General features: G+C 33.3%; 2 protein-coding genes across 2 annotated transcripts; one reads left to right on the top strand and one right to left on the bottom strand.

Annotated features, from left to right (window-relative positions):
* The first annotated feature begins 5,901 nt into the window (after nucleotides 1-5,901).
* Nucleotides 5,902-7,334, top strand: LOC132627816 (transcription factor MYB44-like). Its single transcript, XM_060343403.1, has one exon. It carries the CDS (start codon nucleotides 6,019-6,021, stop codon nucleotides 6,958-6,960), a length of 942 nt encoding a protein of 313 aa, XP_060199386.1. The 5' UTR covers nucleotides 5,902-6,018; the 3' UTR covers nucleotides 6,961-7,334.
* Nucleotides 7,335-17,781: 10,447 nt separating this feature from the next.
* Nucleotides 17,782-20,945, bottom strand: LOC132627815 (putative receptor protein kinase ZmPK1). Its single transcript, XM_060343402.1, has 2 exons — nucleotides 20,049-20,945; nucleotides 17,782-19,683 (listed from the first exon to the last, which is right to left on the bottom strand). The coding sequence occupies exons 1-2, from the start codon at nucleotides 20,689-20,691 to the stop codon at nucleotides 17,921-17,923; spliced, it is 2,406 nt and encodes an 801-aa protein (XP_060199385.1). The 5' UTR covers nucleotides 20,692-20,945; the 3' UTR covers nucleotides 17,782-17,920.
* Nucleotides 20,946-21,842: the final 897 nt, after the last annotated feature.

Raw genomic sequence — 21,842 nt, 5'->3', positions numbered from 1 at the left:
AGCATTTGAAAAATACTGGTAAACATTACTATCAAGGAAAATACTTACATCTTCCATCAAACAAGTAAATACCGTGACATTTTTGGTGTATTACTTAAACATATGTTATTTCATTATGGTTGATTCACGCGTATTGTGCGCATGATATCAAATAATTATATTAAAATGAAAAAATAAAAATGAATATTTATTTACTTTTATACTCCGTGGAACTAACGACTATTAATAAAACAATTTAAACTCCTTATAATGGTCATAATTAAAGGAAAATCTATATAAATAAAAACAAATTTAGCTCACTTCATGCTTTAGCAACGCTGCTTTAGAATTAAAATAACAACAACAACAATAACATACCCAGTGAAATTCACAATGTGGGGTCTGGGGAGGGTAAAGTGTATACAGACCTTACTCCTATCTTGGAAGATAGGGGGCTGTTTTCGAAAGACCCTCGGCTCAAGAGAAAACACAACAAGAAAGGTTAGATAAGCACAAGCAGTTCAAAGCAAAATGCAAATGAAACTAAAGAAAGCGAATTAGTCAAGATAGAGCTGTCTGGAAAAAAAAAAAACATTAGCTACCACAAATAAATAAGATAATCGAAGCACAAGAAACAACATATAGTAGCAAGAATCAAAGGACAATAGATTATAGATCGAAACAGCGACTACTTACTAGCCTTCTATCCTAATTTGAGTCCTCCATAACCTCATATTTAAGGTCATGTCCTCGGTAAGCTGAAACTGCGCCATGTCCTGTCTCAGCACCTCTCCCTAATACTTTTTCGGCCTACCCTTAGCTCTTCTGAAACCATCCATAGCTAACCTCTTACACCTCCGCATTGGGGCATCTGTGCCTCGTCTCCTCACATGCCCAAACCATCTCAGTCTCACTTCTCTCATCTTGTCCTCTACTGATGTTACTCCAACCTTATCCCGGATATCTTCATTCCTAATCCTATCTCGCCTGGTGTGCCCACACATCCATCACAACATTTTCATTTCTGCAAATTTCAACTTTTGGACGTGAGAGCTCTTGACTGCCCAGCACTCTGCCCCGTACAACAAAGTCGGTCTCACAACCACTTTGTAGAACCTGCCTTTAAGTTTTGGTGGCACCTTCTTATCACACAACACTCCTGAAGCAAGCCTCTATTTCATCAACCCTGCACCAATAGGATGTGAGACATCATCGTTAATATCCCCATTTTCTTGTATAATGACCCAAGATATTTGAAACTTCCTTTCTTTGGGATGGCCTGGGTACCAAGCCTCACTTCCACGCCAGGCTCATGTGTTACGTCACTGAACTTGCACTCCATGTACTCTGTCTTGGTCCTACTCAACTTGAACTCTTTAGACTCCAGAGTTTGTCTCCAAACCTCCAGCTTGACGTTCACTCCGCTACGAGTCTCGTCAATCAAGACTATTTCATCCGCAAATAACATACACCATGGCACCTCGCCTTAAATTTGCCGCGTCAAACAATCCATCACTAAGGCAAATAAAAATGGGTTAAGAGCTGATCCCTTGTGCAACCCCATCTCCACTGGGAAGTGCTTCGAGTCTCCTCCCACTGTCCTTACCCTGGTCTTGGCTCCCTCATACATGTCTTTGATTGCCCTAATGTACGCTACAGGTACACCTTTGGCCTCTAAGCATCTCTATAAAACCTCTCTTGACACTTTGTCGTAAGCCTTTTCTAGGTCGATAAAAATCATGTGCAAGTCCTTCTTCCTCTCCCTATACTGCTCCACCAGTCTCTTCACAAGATGGATGGCTTCTGTAGTCGAGCGTCCCGGCATAAATCCGAACTGATTCTTTGAAATGGACACGCCTCTTCTCAAAGCTTTTACCTATTATAAATTTGATGTCAATGTTTATTCAAACATTGCTACCCAAAAAAATGTTTTTACTTGCATTATTTTCTTGTTTTGCGTTAAAAGTGCACAATTCAATTTCGCTCATTCACAAAGTTACCGTAAGTGTTAGTCATTCCATACTTATCATCATGTGCTGTGTAAATTTTGTATTCTTACACGTTATTTGACGATAATGTAATTATATAAATAGTCAAATAACATGTTACATATCAACATAGATATTTTAATTAATCCAAAATTAAATATTCTCGTCATATCACAAACGCTAAAAACAAAATTTACTCATGGAACCAAAAAGGTTAATGGCTATAGGTAGCATAAGCAAAGTCTTTATTAATTGAAAGAGAAAGAAAGAGTCTTTAATTGAATCCAAACACTTGGTAGACAGGTATTCGGCAAAGGTACATTCGGAAACGACAACACACAGCCCATATTCATTGCATGAAAGCTGAAATGAGTGCCGATAAATTTGTGGCTTTCAATGATCCAAGATACTATCTCATTCACCCCATTTAAAACACATTGGTAATAGTGCTAAGTGCTACAACAACTAGTGACCGCTTAAACACAAATGATTTTTTTTTTTTTGTAACGAGAATAAAATTACATAAATATAATGAATCGCATATTTTCGCGATGGTTGTTTAACCCGAAGGTAGAACTAGATGTGCAACTATCGATTTAACTAAATCGAATTGAAAAAAAAGGTTACTTACTGAGGGTTATTGATGTAATTGTTTTGTGTTTTTAATTGATCTATCGATATATTAGTTTTTTAAAATTTACTTAACGGTTAAATTGATAACCCAATGAAGTCCTGCTAAATTTACCTTTTTTATTTATGATTATATAACAGTGACTCTAGAATTAGAAAGCTTATACCTAATTTTCTATTTCTCTTTGCCAAAGTTTTGTTAGCTTGACTATAATATATCGGAAAAGGTCCAAAAATACCCCTGAACTATTGAAAAAAACTCATAAATACCCTCCTTCCACCTTTTGGTCTAAAAATACCCTTCCATCCACCTTTTAGGTCTAAAAATACCCTTAAGGTTTGTTTTTGGCTCAAATATACCCCTCAAACTAACAAGTTAAAATTAACTCTTTTAAAAAGCCAAATGGCAATTTGTAATTGGTCCATAATAAAATTCCGTAATTTAAAAAAAAAATCCAAATTTTTTTTAAAAAATTGCCAATAATAAAATTCCGTAATTTACATATTTTAAAAAAAAAAAATTGTGTGGAAACTTAAAAATTAAAAACTAAAAAATTTAAAAATATGAACGAAACTGTTTTTTTTTTTTTGCATTTCGTGAATTAATCAACGAAATATGTTTTTTTTTTGCATTTCGTGAATAAAAAAATGAAATAGGAAATTATATTTTTTTTTTTGCATTTCGTGTATTAAAAAACGAAATAGGATAAAAAATAATTATTTTCGTTCATATAAAAACGAAATTGGAAAATTGGACAAAATATATTTTCCAATTTTGTTTTTATATGAACAAAACTATTTTTTTTATCCTATTTCATTTTTCAATACACGAAATGCAAAAAAAAATTATAATTTCCTATTTCGTTTTTTTATTCACGAAATGCAAAAAAAAAACATATTTCATTGATTAATTCACAAAATGCAAAAAAAAAATCAGTTTTGTTCATATTTTTTTAATTTTTAAATTAAATAATATATGTGTCCAATCACAAAATGCCATTTAGCTTTTTAAAAGAGTTAACTTTAACTTTGTTAGTTTGAGGGGTATATTTGAGCCAAAAATAAACCTTAAGGGTATTTTTAGACCAAAAGGTGGAAGAAGGGTATTTATGAGCCTTTTTCAATAGTTCAGGGGTATTTTTGGACCTTTTCCGTAATATATTGGAGTTTGTTATAACTAAACATATTTATGGTTCATAACTAATCTGCATTTTTACTGAGTGAATGATTATATTATTATCTCTTCAATAAAAGGTAAGTGAAATCCGCCCTACTATGTCCCATCCATTTAGTAGCACTAAACTTTCTGATACAGCCTCAACTAAACGAAAGAAAAATTAAGGAAGGAGCTTAGCCTAGGTTAACGGTAAAAGGTTGTGATTTTGTATTAGTTGTTTGTTGCAGTAACACATGCTACTGTGGATGTCTAAGACAATAAATTTGTCTTAGAGGTTACTATTACTATTATAGAAGAAAGTGCATATTAACAAACGAAACAAGAAGAGAAAGGAAAAATATCTAAAGGAGCAGGTTGGCTTCTAGAAGGCATCTTTTTATATGTTACACTGATAACCAAAATCGTTAAGAACTAATTAATAGATAACCGATAATGAATATCTTAATAGTTTGGTTGTCGATTTAACTAGTATACAACTCGATAATCGATAAATTGAACCGATAACATACAAAATTAAAACGAACCAAGCCGGCTGATAAGTTGCCTAAGTAGAAAAGCAAGAGGAGATTTTTTTTAAGAACAATCTTAAATTAAGATAAAATATGCTAATATCACCAAATTCCGTACTAGAGGTAGATCGTGTGGCGGAACTATTCTAGTCCAAGGAATGTCAAGTGACATTCTTCATTTAGAAAAATTACAATAGGTAGATAGATAATCATTTTTAATGTACATATATTATATGTTGAACTTCTTTGTATGTTTACTTTTTATATTATGATAACCGGTAAAAAATTTGACACCCGTTCAACTGCACCTTTATAAGAAAGAATAAAGTTGGTATATTGGTCAACTTCTTTTAAACTAGATTAACATCTCAAAGAAAATAAGTTAGAAAAAAAAAACTAAGAAACACGAGCCAGCAAAAATGATTGTGACTCAAACACTATCAACGATTAATGAAAATGAACGCCGCTTCTTGATTTTATGGTATATTATATTACCATCACACATTGATTAAGATTGCAATTTTAAAGGAAAAGCCACTACCTTTGAAGCAAGTTTGTTGAAACTCCATCTATAAATCCGCTCATTGATTAAACAAAAGTGGAGAAACAATCTTTCGGTTACCATATAAGTTGCGTGACATGTTTCTTCCTAAATCTAGGTAACAACAGTAATCAAATTAATTAATTACACAAAATCTAATCTGATCTCATTAATTAAAAAATCAAAGAAAACGTTAAAGTCGGTTACAGGCAGTTCAAACTGTGTGACTGGCACGTGGAGGTAGGTGGGCACGAAGGCCGTTATGATGGGTCAGGTTTTACAGCCTGGCTTCATCCTCCTATTCTGCTTCGGTTATTTGTCGTTTAGTGCCAGCTCATCACCACCAAAAACTTTTAAAAAAATACTCTAGTAAACCTACTAAAAGTAGGAAAATATCAACGCCCATGAAAATGCTCTCCAGCCTGGCTTTAGTCAAAGCCCATCCACTCATCATCTCTTCACCGTACGTACACTTCATAAAAATAAATAAATAAATTATTATTAACTTCCAAAACGGTCGGTGATTTGAAATTTTATTTTCCATAAATCTCACTAAAATACATTTAAAACCAACTACTACTCCTGCTCCTTAAGGGGTCCTTTGGTAATTAGCTAGAGTTACGCAAATATTAATTGTGTAATTTTTATATATTATTTTTTACAGAGATTAATTCTGCAGGATTAATTGTTCATGAAATAATAATTTTATTTTTTACTTTGCATAAAATAACACATAGTTCTCCACAAACATAGCATTACCCTTATACATGAAACTAGCCTTCTAAGTTCTAACCATCTTTCAAACTTGGTAGTATTAACCATACAACATTTAATATACAAATAACTTAGCCTCGTAACAAGCTACCAAACCATTCCAAAATATCCCAAAACTAACCGAGATTTTAGAAGCGTGATTCAAATAGGTGTGTATTTAACCGTCTCATCATGTGACACGCGTCCCTTGCGAGCTGTATACTTGTAACTGCCTTTGCTTCTCTGTAACCGGTCACTTGCACCTCCTCAACCAGTCATCCCTATCCTCTTTCCCTTGTCATACTATATAAACCCCTCTCTCTCCCCCACAAGTTCCAGTTCAGTAAAAGGCGAGGCTCCGCCTCCCACCACCCCTCAAAATTTGTAAATATTTTCACGAGAAATCACCTTTTCTTCCGGTTTATCAGTTACTATTCCCTTATGGCTGCAATTATACAGAGAAAAGATTCGGATCGGATCAAAGGTCCATGGAGCCCCGAAGAAGACGAACTGTTACAAACACTGGTTGAAAAACATGGGCCCAGAAACTGGTCTTTGATAAGCAAATCGGTTCCGGGTCGATCCGGAAAATCATGTAGGCTTCGTTGGTGTAACCAACTTTCACCTCAAGTTGAACATCGTGCTTTTACGCCTGAAGAAGATGATACCATTATTCGGGCCCATGCTAAGTTCGGTAACAAATGGGCTACGATAGCCCGTTTACTATCGGGTCGAACAGATAATGCTATTAAGAACCATTGGAACTCTACTTTAAAACGTAAGTGTTGTTCTATGTCTGAAGATTTAAGCTTTGATACGCCTCAACAGCCTTTAAAAAGATCTTCTAGTGTAGGGATGAATCCCGGTAGTCCATCTGGATCCGACTTGAGTGATTCAAGTCTTTCGGGTTCGGGTTTTCCTCAACCTCTTGTTTATAGACCCGTTCCCCGACCCGGTGGGATTTTCCCTCTTCCTCCAACTCCCGTTCATCAGATCGAAACTGCTCCAACTGTACCCGTACCCGTATCCGACCCTCCCACTTCTCTTTGCCTTTCCTTACCCGGATCCGGATCCAATGAAACCTCAAATCAGTCAACCCAAGTTGATAAACCGGTACCCGTACCCGAACCGGTGCCAATTGCTTGTTTACCATCGTCTTTTATGGCTCAGATTCCTCAAACGCAGCAAAGTTATGATTTTGGTGCACAAAAATCAGGAGAGAAACAGTTTTTTACGCCAGAGTTTTTATCAGTTCTGCAAGATATGATAAGAAAGGAAGTGAAGAGTTATATGTCAGGGTTTGAAAAGAATGGTGTTTGCATGCAAACTGATGCAATAAGGAATGCAGTCATTAAACGTATGGGCATTAGCAAGATTGAGTGAATTAATCAGTGATTACAGATTTAATCAGGCAACAATGGCAGCAGCAAAGCAAAATGAGGTTGAAATGTGATGGAGGAAACAATGGATGGAAGATCCTGTCTTTTTTTTTTTGCTTAAATCTTTTTTTTTATGCCTTTCGTAGAATTCATGGTTCTACAAAAAAATAATTTTGCAGTAGTGTACAGATGGAAGGGAGAGAAGAAAAAGAAAAGAAATTGGAAAACGTATCTGTTGTTCAGGGAAAAATGCATGGAAAAAAAATATCCTGTGGACCAACCAACCAGAAAAAAAAAATTGAGAATCTCATTGCCGTGTCTGTTGGATGAACTGCTGCCCTAAATTGATAATATTTGACTAGTAATTAATTTAACAAATGTTGAGTACTATTATTAAGAGGATTTTCCTTTAGATCTTTGCTAAAATAATACTATTTCATGAATTTTAGAAGGGCGTTTTACATAAATGACTAAGGTTTAGTGGTTTAAAATTGGGCATAGTTACATTTACATGACATAGCTTTTTTTTTTGCTTTATTCATTTTTTTTTTGTTGTATTCATTTTTTACAGCGAGTAAAATTGAATACATAATAATATAGATATATACAAAAAATTAACAAATACACTTAAAAAAATATGAATATAATCTAAAAAATTAACAAAAAAAGAGAATACAATCGCTGCATTCGTGAATATATACAACACCAATCACTAAATTTCGGTTAGATCTGTCGGAAATTTCATAACAACACCAACAACAGCACTTATGGTGGCATTTCCGGCCATATTTGTTGATAATTTTCGGCGTGTTTGTGGCGGCATGGTGGGTAGCCGGAGCTCGTTCGCTCGAGCTTCAGCGGCTAACCACCACAACAACAGCCACTTATGGCGCGTTTTCGGCCAGAGATCTGACGATTTTCAGCGTGTTTGTGGCGACAGCGTGATTGGTGGCCGGAGCTCCGGTGGCTGAGCAGAAAAAGCAATCAAGAAATTTTTTTTATAAATAATAAAAATAAAATATTCTACTTTTAAATATATATATATATATATGTAGTTAGTAATTATATTTAACATATTATTTTTAGATATATAATGTAATTAATTTAAACTATAGTTATTAAATATAAATTGTATTAGTAGTGAGTTATGACATGTAGATTTTCCATTTTAGAAGGGAAAAACGTGTTTCTTTAGGAAGACTATCTAAACGACATTGAATTATCGACGGAATGGATATAATAACGTCGAACTTCGATATGTATAATTCATGTGGTCGGCGTAATTTTAGGATTGAGTTACAAAGTTGCAAATAATTCGAAGATTGAAAAATCCATAATGGAAAGTAATGAGAATTTTGCTAAGTGGTGGTGGTTGTTTGGATTATTCAGTTTTAGGGTCAGCAATTGGACATGAGATTAGATTGGGTAGAAGCCAAGTCGGTCTAGTTTTGAATGATATTTTGTTTTGTTTGCAGCTAACACCCAGTGTTTTTAAAAGGCAATTTCAAGATATGTCTCGGGGCGAGGCACAGGTAAAACGCCCCGGGACTCACGTGCGGGATTTAGTTTTGGTGAAGCTTACGTCATAAGCGTCTGACTGTACGTCCTAAACATGTCTAACGGCCAACGCTCGGAACTCACCTAATAGTTCTTGCACAAATTATATATTAAATTCTTTAATTAAAATCGTTGACCCTCATAATTCTTTAACAAATCAATGATACTTAGTAGTTTTTCATCTATAGAAATAAGAAGATTGAGTGTAACTAAAATAACTAGTCGTAGTATTGCATATTTACTATTAGAGAACATCGTGAGGGTGAATATCACTTAATATTTCTTTTAAAAATACATAGCCGATTTGTACATTTTCACTTGTCATTGTCTTTTGTCTTATGTATTAAAATTATCATATTTCACTATTTGAAAGTAATTTTAATTTTATTCATGAAGGAATTACATTTTAATTATAATACTGATAAAGTTTATTGATATAAAATTAATAGTATGATAGTAATATTGTTTTAAGAAATTGTGATTTTTTTACTATTTTAAAGCTAAGATGTTAGAGTTGATTTGTATTCCATAATAGATTTTATTTCATTGTATTGTTTATAATTGTAAAATTATGTTATATATAATTACAAGTTATAAGCAGGTGTGACTCAAGGGTGAGACTAGTAAAGCTTTTGTCTTAGGCCTTCAAACTTTTGAGGCCCCAAAAAATTTTACTGATGAATTTTGTGATTTAAGTTTCTCTTAGATAATATTGAAGATTGTAAAAGAAGTACAAAATATATATAAAACAAAAGAAAGAAAAAAAACTATCTAAGTTTTAAGAGTAATATTTTAAAACTTTGAACTAAACTACTCAAATCTTCATATAATTAAATAAAGTTTTCACAATAACATCCTAGGTAATGTCTTTAAAACGCATGACTAATATTTTATTGACTTGAATTGATCCTCACTAATATAAATACTAATGTTACTATATGTCATTTATTTACAGTTTTCTTTTAAATTTAATGTAATTTTATCTATTTAAAAATATTTATTGTAATTACAATATTTTATGAAATACTAAAAATAAATATTCATGGGGCTTACGCCTAGTGCCTCGAGGTTTACGCTTCGCCAAGGCAAATGTAAAACGCCCTTGCCTTTTGAAACACTGCTAACACCTACAATAGATTCACTTACAATTAATTAATGAATGTGGAGACAGTTGTGCATGACTTGAAGATTGTGGTGCTAACTGAAATTGTTTAATCAGTTGCTGATCTCCAGCTAATAGCAGCCTGTTAATGCGTTATTAGTCAAAGAACTTGCTTAAGGCGCTTAGTTTGTGATATGATGGTTAGGCAAATGCTCATTATAGTCGGTTAAAATCACCCTTTTTGTTGGTGGTGGATGCACTATGTGTTACACATGGTACAAGTGTTTTAATAAAATATCAGTGGAACCTAATCTAGTTGTGAAAAGGAACATTCGAGAAAACATGTGGAGCTGTTGAAATTTATGTGAGAAAAAAGGATTTTAATTATTGGTTAGCAATATTATTTCACATGCTTAATGTTACGTGATGATTTCTTAAAATGTCTTGAAAGGACGATATTGGGGCCATCCTATTAGCGTAGAGTGACTACAGACCCTCCTTTTGCATCACATTAAGTTAAGATAGATTGCTAATAGCAGCTAGTCAAGTAAACAATATGCACAAAAGAATTAAAAGAAAACTTGCTTGTATCTACAAGCAGGGGCGGATGTACCAAGAGCCCAGGTGTTCACCCGAACACCCTGGATAAAAAATTACAGTGTATATATAGGATAAATTTTATGTGTTTATGTACATATATTAACTTTTGAACACCCTGAACATATATTACAGTATATATTTAGGTTCAATTATTTTTTCGAACACCCTGAGTGAAAATCCTAAATCCGCCACCGTCTACAAGTCCAATTATTGCTAGCAATTATGTCTTTCATGTTTAATCTTACCCGATGCTTTTTTAAAGTATCTTGGAAGGACGATTTAGTGGGCATACTTGGTGGACCACAGACCCTCCCTTGGCATAACATTAGCTCTGAGGTATGTTACAAATGAGTTTTAATTCAATTCTTTTCTTGTACACTGTTCAGTTAAGATGTAGTGTTACTTGGCTGGCAAAAAATAACCAGAGACATCGATTGCTTTGTTTTACATTGCCCCTTCCAAGACACTTTAAGACGGCGCAGATTAATTATGCTTTATTTCGACAAACGCAGAATTTATGCTATGATGGCTTGCATTCATTTTTTCTCCGTTTAGGACAGAAGATTCTTTTTGGTTTAAATTTTTGCCCTTTCATCTTCTCTCAATTGTTCATTTCTACTCCACATTCGGTTTGGCTGGGGAGTAGATGCATGTTAGGTATTGGCCTGAGATACTAGCTGACGAACTTTCTTAAACGTTTCTGATCCGTAGGCTCATTGGTTTGGTGGTTGCTTTCTGATTTCTGGGGACCATATAGGGCTGGGCCTGAAAGTTTTAGCACATGAGAATTTCTCTGATTGGTCTAATTATAAAAGGCACTGGATTTTGTTTCACTTGAGTGCAATTAGATGAAGAAATTGCACGATTCCTCCTTCAAATGGGCTGGTCTTTAATTTTTGCTCTTTAGCAATCTAACTTATGCCTAGTGGGACATGATTTCTTTTGTCACGCGAGACATAAGTTGCGGAATATTATGATAAGAAAATATAAACTTATGCCTCGCGAAAAAGTTGTTTGTTATGAGGGACAGAATTAAAGACCAACACAAAATAGGGTAAGCCTGGCTACCGGTTCAAACCGGACCGGACCGATAACCGGTTAATAAACCGGCCGGTTTCCGGTCTAAAAACCGGAACCGACCACTGGTTCCAGTTTACCGGTTTTAAACCGGAAACCGGACCGGTCCGGTTTGAAACGTTAGAAAACCCTTTTTTGTTTTTGTTTTTTGTATAGTATATATATATATTATAGTATTTATTAGTATATTGTAGGTATATTTACATACTAGTTATGTGAGGCCCGTGGTAAGCCCGGGTCCAAACTCAAGATATAAAAATAAATATTTTAATTAAAGAAATATAATTTGTGTTAGTACAAGTGTACAACAACAATAACCATATACCCATTGTAGTCCCACAAGTGGGTAATTACGTTAGTAATAATTAAATTTCATATAAGTATATTTTCAATATATGAAAGCAAAACTTTCATTCCACTCCTTTAATATTTTAACTTTCATTTTGATGAAATTATTTACTTCAAATCAAATGCGGAGCCAGAATTTGATATTTATAAGTTATGTATCCTAATTTTCTGAAGTTATTTAGTTCTAAATAAATAATCTATACATAGTTAATGAACTTTTAAGACAAATACATAATTTAACTTGTGCAGCGGATGGAGTTGGTCCTCCCTTAATTAGGGATTAGGGGTTCGAACGTGGATATGGAAAAAATCTTTGGAGGGGGCGCTTCCCCTGAATGAGCGCGATACAGTGCGAATTATCTGGATTAATTGGGCTCAAATGCGGATATCGAGCACCAAACAGAAAATCAAAGAACATGAAAAATGAGATAGGAGGTTCGATAGCTTTTGAAAAGTAGACCTTGAAAACAAAAACAAAAAAATGACTTAAATAAATAAGATTAGGACCTAAAAGTAATTAATCAAAAAGTTTAAAAAAAATTTGGAAATTCTTGTGAGGACTACAAAAGTCCCTAAGTTTGCCCTTATATATAGTAGTAATGTTATATAAGTTTATAAGTAAAATTTATATATAAGTAAAAATATTTTTACTTAATATAAGTAAAAATATTTTTACTTATATTAAGTTAGGAATATACCTAAAATATACTTATAATATACATCTACTTAAATTAAAAATTAGAAAGTTATATACTTGAAAAATAACTAAACTATACTAAGAATATACTTATAATATAAATATACTTAATTTATAAACTTAGAAAAAACTTAAGCTATAAATAACTTAAGTTATAATATATAAGTTATAAGTATACATATAACTTAACCATATATATATATATATATATATATATATATATATATACACACACGTATATACGAATTTATAAACTTTGAAAAAATTTAAGCTATAAATAACTTAAGTTATAATATATAAGTTATATAGCCTAAGTATATTGATATATATAAGTATATTCTTAGTATATTTTAGGTATATGTAGTATAACTTAAGCATATAACTTAATATATATATACACGTATATGCTGTATTGCTGACTTGCTGTTAGCCTGTTAGTCAGTAAATATATAAACTTTACTTATAAACTTATATAACATATGTAAATATACCTACAATATACTAATAAATACTATAATATATATATATATACTATACAAAAAAAAAAGGTTTTGGGCATGTTCGAACCGGACCGATCCTGTTTCGATTTTTTAACCGGTGGCCGGTTCCGGTTTGTTAACCGGTTACCGGTCCGGTCCGGTTCGAACCAGTTAATAGGTTTGCAAGTAGGTCCAGTTTTGAATGGTTTTTTGTTTGGTTTACAACTAACACCCAGTGTTTTAAAAGACAATTTCAAGACATGCCTCGGGGCGAGACACTGGTAAAATGCCTCAGGACTGACATGCGAGGCTTAGTTTCTGTGAGGCTTACGCCCTAAGCGCCTGACTGTACGCCCTAAACATGTCTAACGCCCAATACTCGGGGCTCGCCTAATAGTTCTTACACAAATTATATGTTAAACTCCTTAATTAAAATCGTTGACCCTCATAATTCTTTAACAAATGAATGATACTTAATAATTTTTTATTTGTCGAAATAAGAAGATTGAGTATAACTGAAATAACAAGTCGTAGTATTGCATATTTACTATTTGAGAACATTGTGAGGGTGAATATCACTTAATATTTCTTTTAAAAATACATAGCTGATTTGTACATTTTCACTTGTCATTGGTCTTATGTATCAAAATTATCATATTTCACTATTTGAAAGTAATTTTAATTTTATTCATGAAGGAATTACATTTTAATTATAATACTGATAAAGTTTATTAATATAGAATTAATAGTATGATAGTAATATTGTTTTAAGAAATTGTGATTTTTTCATTGTTTTAAAGTTAAGATGTTAGAGTTGATTTGTATTCCATAATAACTTTTATTTCATTATATTGTTTATAATTGTAAAAAAGTATGTTATATATAATTACAAGTTATAAGCAGGGGTGACTTAAGGGTGAGGCTAGTAAAGCTTTTGTGTTAGGCCCTCAAACTTTTGAGGCCCCAAAAAATTTTACCGATGAATTTTATGGTTTAAGTTTCTCTTAGATAATATTGAAGATTGTAAAAGAAGTACAAAATATATATATAACAAAAGAAAGAAAAACACTATCTAAAGAAAAAACACTATCTAAGTTGTAAGAGCAATATTTTAAAACTTTGAACTAAACTACTCAAATCTTTATATAATTAAATAAAGTTTTCACAATAACATCCTAGGTAATGTCTTTAAAACGCATGGCTAATATTTTATTCACTTGAATTGATCCTCACTAATATAAATACTAATGTTACTATATGTCATTTATTTACAGTTTTCTTTTATTTTTAATGTAATTTTACCTATTTAAAAATATTTATTGTAATTACAATATTTTATGAAATACTAAAATATTTTTATGTTTCACTTGAGTGCAATTAGATGAAGAAATTGCACGATTCCTCCTTCAAATGGGCTGGTCTTTAATTTTTGCTCTTTAGCAATCTAATTTATGTCTAGTGGGACATGATTTCTTTTGTCATGCGAGACATAAGTTGTGGAATATTATGATAAGAAAATATGAACTTATGCCTCGTGAAAAAGTTGTTTGTTACGAGGGACAGAATTAAAGACCAACGCAAAATAGGGGCATTCCCAGTTAAACTATTTAGAAAGCTACCCCGGAATTTGTCCTTGTTCCATAGAAGCCTGCAGCTTGGCCTCGTTAAATTTTATGGCTCTTTCATTTTTGTAGGACAAGTTGGAGAATTTAGTAGGCGTTTGGCCATGCGATATGAACATGATTTCAAATCAGCGTTTGTTTATATAATTCGCACAAATTTTTAACTTCAACTTTATATCATGATTTAAAATCCCAAATTGTCCAAAAAAGTATGATTTGGGATTCCAAATCATGATTTCAAATTATTTTAAATGTAAAACTTGACTCATACATTTATATTTTGTAAAAAAAGATCCATAAGTTGGTAGATGTATTTACCAACCATTTATATCAAATATTAAGAGATCTGTAAGTTGGTAGTATATTTATAACAAATTTACTCTTACCAACCATTTACCAACTGCATTTACTTATACAACTCATGTTAAAATTTTCTTTGTATTGAACTAAAGTTCGATCACTTGACCTTGTATTATTTAGAAAGGCTTTCTAGTAGCGTATTAATTTTTTTATGAATTATGATTTGCTCATTTGGTAAGTTTGTATAAGAATTGAGAAAGTTTTGATGATTTTCACAACTTGTGGGGGGTTTTTATGTCTGTGAGAAAAAATACAACTTAAGAAATTCAAATTGCATGTTCAAACAAAACTTAAACTTCAAATGATCATGATTTAAAATCATTGATTTCATATCATGTCCAAACGGCTCCTTGTTGCAAAAATTAACATGGCCTCAACAGTACACAAAGATAAGAGAATACCAATAAGCATTGTTTAAGAAATTCTGGAAACATGTCAATCAACTGAATTAGTTTCAGTCTCTCCGAATCCTTTGAATAGCTAATATTGAATACTTGATGTTAACTAATTAAAGATTGAAATACAGTAAATGGATTAAAAAAACTAACATGTTGCGAGAAATAATGAGAACATAGCCAGTAGTCGTTCTTGTGATTATTGAGTATTACGGTAAGCAATTGGACCTGGGATTATATTGGCTAAGCTTGGATACGAGTAGGACCGATTTGAATGATTTTGTTAGGTTATCAACTAACACCAATTACAGATTCATTTAATAATTATTGACTATGAGACAGTTTATCATGACTTGAAGATTTTTATAACTGAATTTGTTAGCACAGCTGCTGATCTCTCCAGAAAATGGGTAGCCTGCTAATTAGGTTTTGGTCAAACACATGCCAAATTTGCTTAGCATGTGATATGATGGTTTGGCGCAAATGGTTAATACTACCCATAATTGTTGGCATGCACTATTTGTTAGACTGGTCCTGACTGAAGGATTGCCCCAATAGGACTCTGATTTGTCTAATAGTGTTATCACTTTTTTTTAACCACCGGGTATTTGGAACTCACAGACCCGACTATTCAAGATTTGTGCCCTATAAAGCCATTTAAGAGGGACGTATTCTCTACCAAAAATTTCTCCAGTACGAGGAGTCAAGGACTCGAACCCAAGTTGCCTGGTTAAGGATGGAAGAATCTCTTCCATCCATCACATCGCTTGGTGGTAGTTATAGTTATTACTCCCTCCGGATAAAAAAAGAGTTTACTTAGCCATTTGCACACCCCTTAAGAAACTATTCACTCCAAGAAAAAAATATGTAAATTGACTAAACTTCCCTTAATTAAATAGGCATTCGGATTTGGTCACATTACTATTATATATAAGGGACGACAAAAGGGCTTTTGTAGTCCTCACAAAACTTTCGCAAAAAATGTCAAACTTTTCAATTATTTACTTTTAGTCCTAACCTTATTTTTTAAAGTCAAATTTATTTTTTGTTCTTATGATCTACTTTTTAAAAGTTGTCGAACATTTTGCCTTATTTACCTGTTTTCTATCCGGTATCTAGTACCCATTTTGGAACTCGCCTAATCCAGATTCGTGTCGCATAGAGCCCAATCAGGGAAGCGCTCCCTATTAAGGATTTTTTTCATACCTAGGCTCGACCCCGTGACCCTTGGGTAAGGGAGGAACAACCCCATCCGCTGCACTTTATTTTTCATGTTGTTTTTTTCTATTGATCTTATCTATTAACCTAAAAAATAATCATTTATTCGCTAGATATTCTTGCTTCTTGTTGCTCTTTGTTTTCTTCGTTTTCATTTGTTGCTTATTATAGATTTTAGATGTAAGTATTTCTTTTACTTTATATTTATACTTTAATGAGCTCATATGTGTTTACCAAGATTAGTATAAAAAATGATTTTCAGATAGTGTTGAAAATTATTAAATGATGCCATATCATGTTAAAATAAAGACAATATGATCACTTAAAATAGGGTTATCTTTAAAATCTCTTGTTTGGTTAACTAAAATTAATCTTTTAAACACAAAGTGAGCTTGAAATAGGGTGGAATTAGAGTGTCAGCTACCGATTTGATCGGATTCGGTAGCTCCTTGGTCCAAATTTTGTATTTGTCTTAAAAGTTCATTAAATATATACAAATTATTAATTTAGAACTAAATAACTTAAAAAAATAAGATTTGAAACTCATATATTTCAAATATGGCTCTGCATTTAATTTGAAGTAAATAATTTCATCAAAATGAAAGTTAAGATATTAAAGGAATGAAATGAAAGTTTTGCTTTTATATATTGAAAATATACTTATTTGAAGTTTAATTATTAGCAACATAAATTATATTTCTTGAATTAAAATATTACTTTTTATAAGCCCGGGCCTCGTGAAACTAGTAACACTTAATAGGGGTAAATCTGAAAAGATAAGGTTAATTGTTTCTTGATTTAATAAGTGGATACTTTTTTTGATCCAAGAAAAAAAGGCTAAGTGAACATTTGTTTTTTATCCGAAGGGAGAACTTGATTTCATTTCTTTCTTCCGTCCTCTTTTATTAAGTGGCTCTTCCTTATCTGCGGACTAAATGTGCTTTCTGCTTTGCTATTTTGGTTTGTAATATGCTATTCTTCTAGCAAGAGCCAGAATATCAAATTTTCTGTTGTGATTTTAGAATTTGTGTTCCAGTTTTACATTATCTTTGTTTAACGATCTTTATTGATTCAAGCTTTGTTCGTGAAATTAAGCCCTGTCAAAATATTCAGGCCAGCTAAATAGGTATTGGTTAAGTATCCTCATATGTACTGAGATTATGTTATGCCAACTTAAGTTCATAATAGGTGGATTTTTCAATCAGTTTTGAAACCCAAAGAAGATGATTAGTGAAAATCTAAATAGCAGAACTTCTAGAGCTATTGAATGAGCACATTTGAACAGGGAAAACTTGCGATTTTAGCTGTTGACCATCTTAATGATGCCACAATTTCCCTCTAGCAATGGGCCACAACACCATAACAGTTGCTACTGCACAAGATTGTTAATAAACTATGTCATTACCTAAGGAGTTAATTACATTAAAAAATTTAATAGTACTTGCATTTCAAGCCACTTTACACATAAAGCTCTAAGAACAACTTTGGCAAGATTTAAAATTTGAGAAACTAGACTAACGTGTCTATTTTTAACTCGAGATTTTCTGGATGAACCATTTTATCCACCACCTCGCTCATTGTAGGTCTTGCATCTCGGTCTTCCGCTGAACACTGCAAAGCTAACTTCAATAGAATCTCCATTTTCTCCGGGTCAAATTCACCATCCAAAGCTGGATCCACAATTTCTTGAATCCATGATTTCCCTTCACTGGATTCGCGCATTTTCTCTCTAATCCAAGTGACCAACTTCCCTAGTCCCATAGAATCATCATGTCCGGAGCCACTATGAGCACAAACTTCTGGACTCTTTCCCGTGATCATTTCCAATAAAACAATGCCATAACTATAGACATCAACTTTGGATGTAATAGGCATCTTAAAAACCCATTCGGGAGCCATATATCCTCTCGTCCCCCTTATCGTGGAAAAGCTTGAATTATCCAAGCCCCCTCTGTTTAATATCTTTGAAAGCCCAAAATCAGCAACCTTTGGCTTGTAATTGGAATCTAGAAGTATGTTCTCAGGCTTTACATCACAATGCAAGACCCATTCTAAGCACTCTTCATGCAAGTATGCAAGTCCTTTGGCTGTTCCCAAAGCAATTTCAAACCTTTTTTCCCAATCAAGATTGTTGGCATGCAAATTATCTGACAAAGAACCATATTCCATATACTCATAAACTAAAAGCCTGTGGTTTCCCTCAGCACAATATCCCCATAACTCTATCAAATTCATGTGATTAAGGTTCCCTATAGTGCTCACTTCTGCTAAAAATTCAGCCTCTCCTTGGTAGTTGGAACAATTCAGAGACTTTATAGCTGCAACTCTGTCATCAGATAATTTCCCTTTGTACACAATGCCACCGCCTCCTCGGCCTATTTCTTCGCTGAAATTGGAAGAGGCCTTCTTAAGCTCAGCATAGGTGAATTTCTTGAATCTTGTTGAAAGTTGAAGGTACCCTTGATTGGTTTGATATGAATGTTGTCTGGTTTTAATAAAGTAAGTGAGAATACAGAGAATCTCAAAGACTCCAGCTACAACGACTGACCAAATGAACGACTTTATCCATCCATATTGTCCTTTTCTTCTATAAGCTCTATCCAACATCACTTTTTTATCGTCACATTGGAGGTTTCCTTCATTCTTTTCCTGCCAGGCGTGTGCTGATTTAGGCACTTTCAGGTAAACAAAATCAGGCCAACTAGGCTGAACATAGCCATTGAACAGATGCGTTTTCGGGTAACAACCATAGGTACCATTACCCTCAACATACTTGTATTCAAAACCTTTGCAGTCGCAACTTTTCAAGCACAAATTTTTGCATTCTTGCAAGGTTTTATTGCGATAATATGCAATATCATACCCGTAAAACTCAACATGGCGAAGGGGAATGAAATCCAAGGAACTTGTATCATTGCATGAAATCTCGAAATCTGGTTCACAACCATACGACCAATCTTTGGGATTTCTCATCTTGTATCCTGGTATACAAGAGCATTTTCTGCCAGAGATAGGATCATAGGAACACAAACTGTTCAATCCACAAGCTCCATGAACCCTACAAGCTGCTAAAAATAACTGCCAAGAAACTTTCCAAGTGTTACCCAGCTTATCTAGACTGTACAATCGAAGGTTGCCATCTACGTCAAGGCTAAATCTTCTTTGCAATTCCACACCATGATCAGCAGATTGGAATTCAAATAGATCACTCGACCTAAACTTGCCAAAACGGTCAAGAACTGCATTTTTGCTGTCATTGTAGGTGGACCGACCTGCAGATGCGGATGGAGTATATAAGCAATGAGTTCAACTAAACCAATATTTTCGATACATAACATACATATACATGAAAATCACTAAAATTTCAACAAGTATTAAATTCTGAACCCATAATTTTTATAAGAGTTGTCCTAAATATTGAACTAGCTAAATTTAAATCTTGAATCCGTCGTTACTGACCTATAGACTCCAATGAAATACTTATATAAGCAATGATATCAACTACAGCCAGTATTTTCCATGCATACATAGATGTTTATATATGTAAAATATCACTTAAATTTCGTCAAATATTATTCTTAACCATAATTTCAAAGTGCAGTAAGTAAATTTTAATTCTGAATTCGTCTTTACTGACCTGCATCCCAAACGATTAACCACGGACTAGGCCAGAAAACACTTGTCATCTCTATGCCATCAAAGACTAGATGTAGGACATTATCTTCATTAAAATGTAACTGGTAAAACCCTGAAGAGAAATTGGTGGGGCTTCTACGTGACACAAGCTTTGAGGTTTTTATTAGTGGTTGTTCAGGAAGAAGTGTATCCGTAGGTGAATCAAAGCTTTGCCATAATCTTTGACCTTCAGAAGTCACAAGAACAAGGTTGCCATTATCCAGCAACATTAACTCGACAGAAGAACTTGATGATTGTGTTCCAGATTCCCAAACATTGATCTGATTCGCATCGATAAGTACCAGGTTGCCTGATTTGAGCAGTGAAAGATGTGATTTTTGTCCGTTGATCGGTTGATCACGGTTAGCCATCCAAACAACAGTGTTGGTTCCATCAGCCAATTGCTTAGTGAACCATATTGCAAAGAAGTAAGCATTATCACCAACAGAGTAAAATCCAGCAGTGAATTTTCTATTTGGAGATGAAATGGAATCTTGTGGAGCTGAAAGTGAACCTTCAGATAAACTAAAGAGTGTTGAGGAATAAGATGAAATTGAGAATGTAACAAGTGAAGCCAAAACAAGAATCAAAATTGGTACCTCCATGTTATACTATGATATTCTAATTAAAACTAAAGTTTTGGAATATATAAATCTGAAAGAAGACAGAGGAGCTGTATTATAGAAGGCGGCTAATAGCAAAATATTAAATAGGTGGTTGAAGACTGCCTCAGTGACTCAAGTGCCGTTCTAACCGGGGCAAAGTCTCTGATAGTTCATTCGTGCCGTTCTAACTGGGGCGAAGTCTCTGATAGTTCATTCGTTATTAATTTAAGAACATCAATTATCATTCTCCTCTAAGATTTGTTTGGTCTATATTCCAACAGTCATAGTCATAAAATGTATTTTTTTCATCACATTAATATGAGAAAAATGGCATCTTACATTACTTTTCGTATAGTTTTTGAATATCTAAATTTTAACTTTAAAATATTGAGTTAATATAATCGAATTTAACTTCAAATATTAGTTAAATTGACTCTCGATAAGTAAAAATGTCTCATAAATTGAGACTGAGGGGATAGTTACAAGTAATAGCATTGCAAAAATATCATTTTCTGGCGGCTGCTCAATTGGAGCTGTCACTTTTATATTATTTTTGGGGTCTATTTCTTTATATCATACTGTTATATTATGAACAAATAATCCTTTGGGCTTATCTAAGTTCAATAATACAAATTTTAATCATTAAGTTGGCAATAATCAACATATTTTTATGAGCACTATTTATTGAGAACAGAATGAGACCAACTTCAAATTTCAGTTTTCTTTTCTCAAAATGAGGATTAAATATAGCATTAATAAAAGTTCTCGTCATGCACCAAACATTGCTTTAAATTCTCCAATAAAATAGTTAGTACGGACACAAACCCAGTGACCTTAATTTTTTTATTTTAAAAGTCATGTACCAAAAAAGATCTTGACTTTCAAAACCCAAAATAGGAGAAATATTTATTGGCATTCGGTTTTTTTTTTTTTTGGAGCGTGGGGGGGGGGGGGGGGGGGGGTGAGGTGCCCCCACCATCCCAAAAAATGAATCATCTCTTCAATCCATCCCAAAGTTCCAGGTTTATTTGGAACTGTCCACATCACAGTAATCATCTTCTAGAAATATTCTAGTCCGGGGTACCTTTTTATTCTCATAACTTTTAATTTCACAAGGAAATTAGACACAGGAAGAAGTCCAGGTAGAGAAG

This window comes from Lycium barbarum, chromosome 2 (assembly GCF_019175385.1).
Source record: "Lycium barbarum isolate Lr01 chromosome 2, ASM1917538v2, whole genome shotgun sequence".
NCBI classification, from domain to species: Eukaryota; Viridiplantae; Streptophyta; class Magnoliopsida; order Solanales; family Solanaceae; genus Lycium; species Lycium barbarum.
The sequence above is the reverse complement of the archived record's forward strand: the minus strand, read 5'-3'. Positions and strand labels throughout refer to the sequence as shown.

Excerpts from the sequence above, each read along its gene's own strand:
- LOC132627816 (XM_060343403.1), top strand. The coding sequence starts at position 6,019 with ATGGCTGCAATTATACAGAGAAAAGATTCGGATCGGATCAAAGGTCCA.
- LOC132627815 (XM_060343402.1), bottom strand. The coding sequence starts at position 20,691 with ATGGAGGTACCAATTTTGATTCTTGTTTTGGCTTCACTTGTTACATTC. Across the intron at positions 19,684-20,048 it reads GTTAATCGTTTGGGATGCAG|GTCGGTCCACCTACAATGAC; the intron begins GTCAGTAAAGAC and ends CCGCATCTGCAG.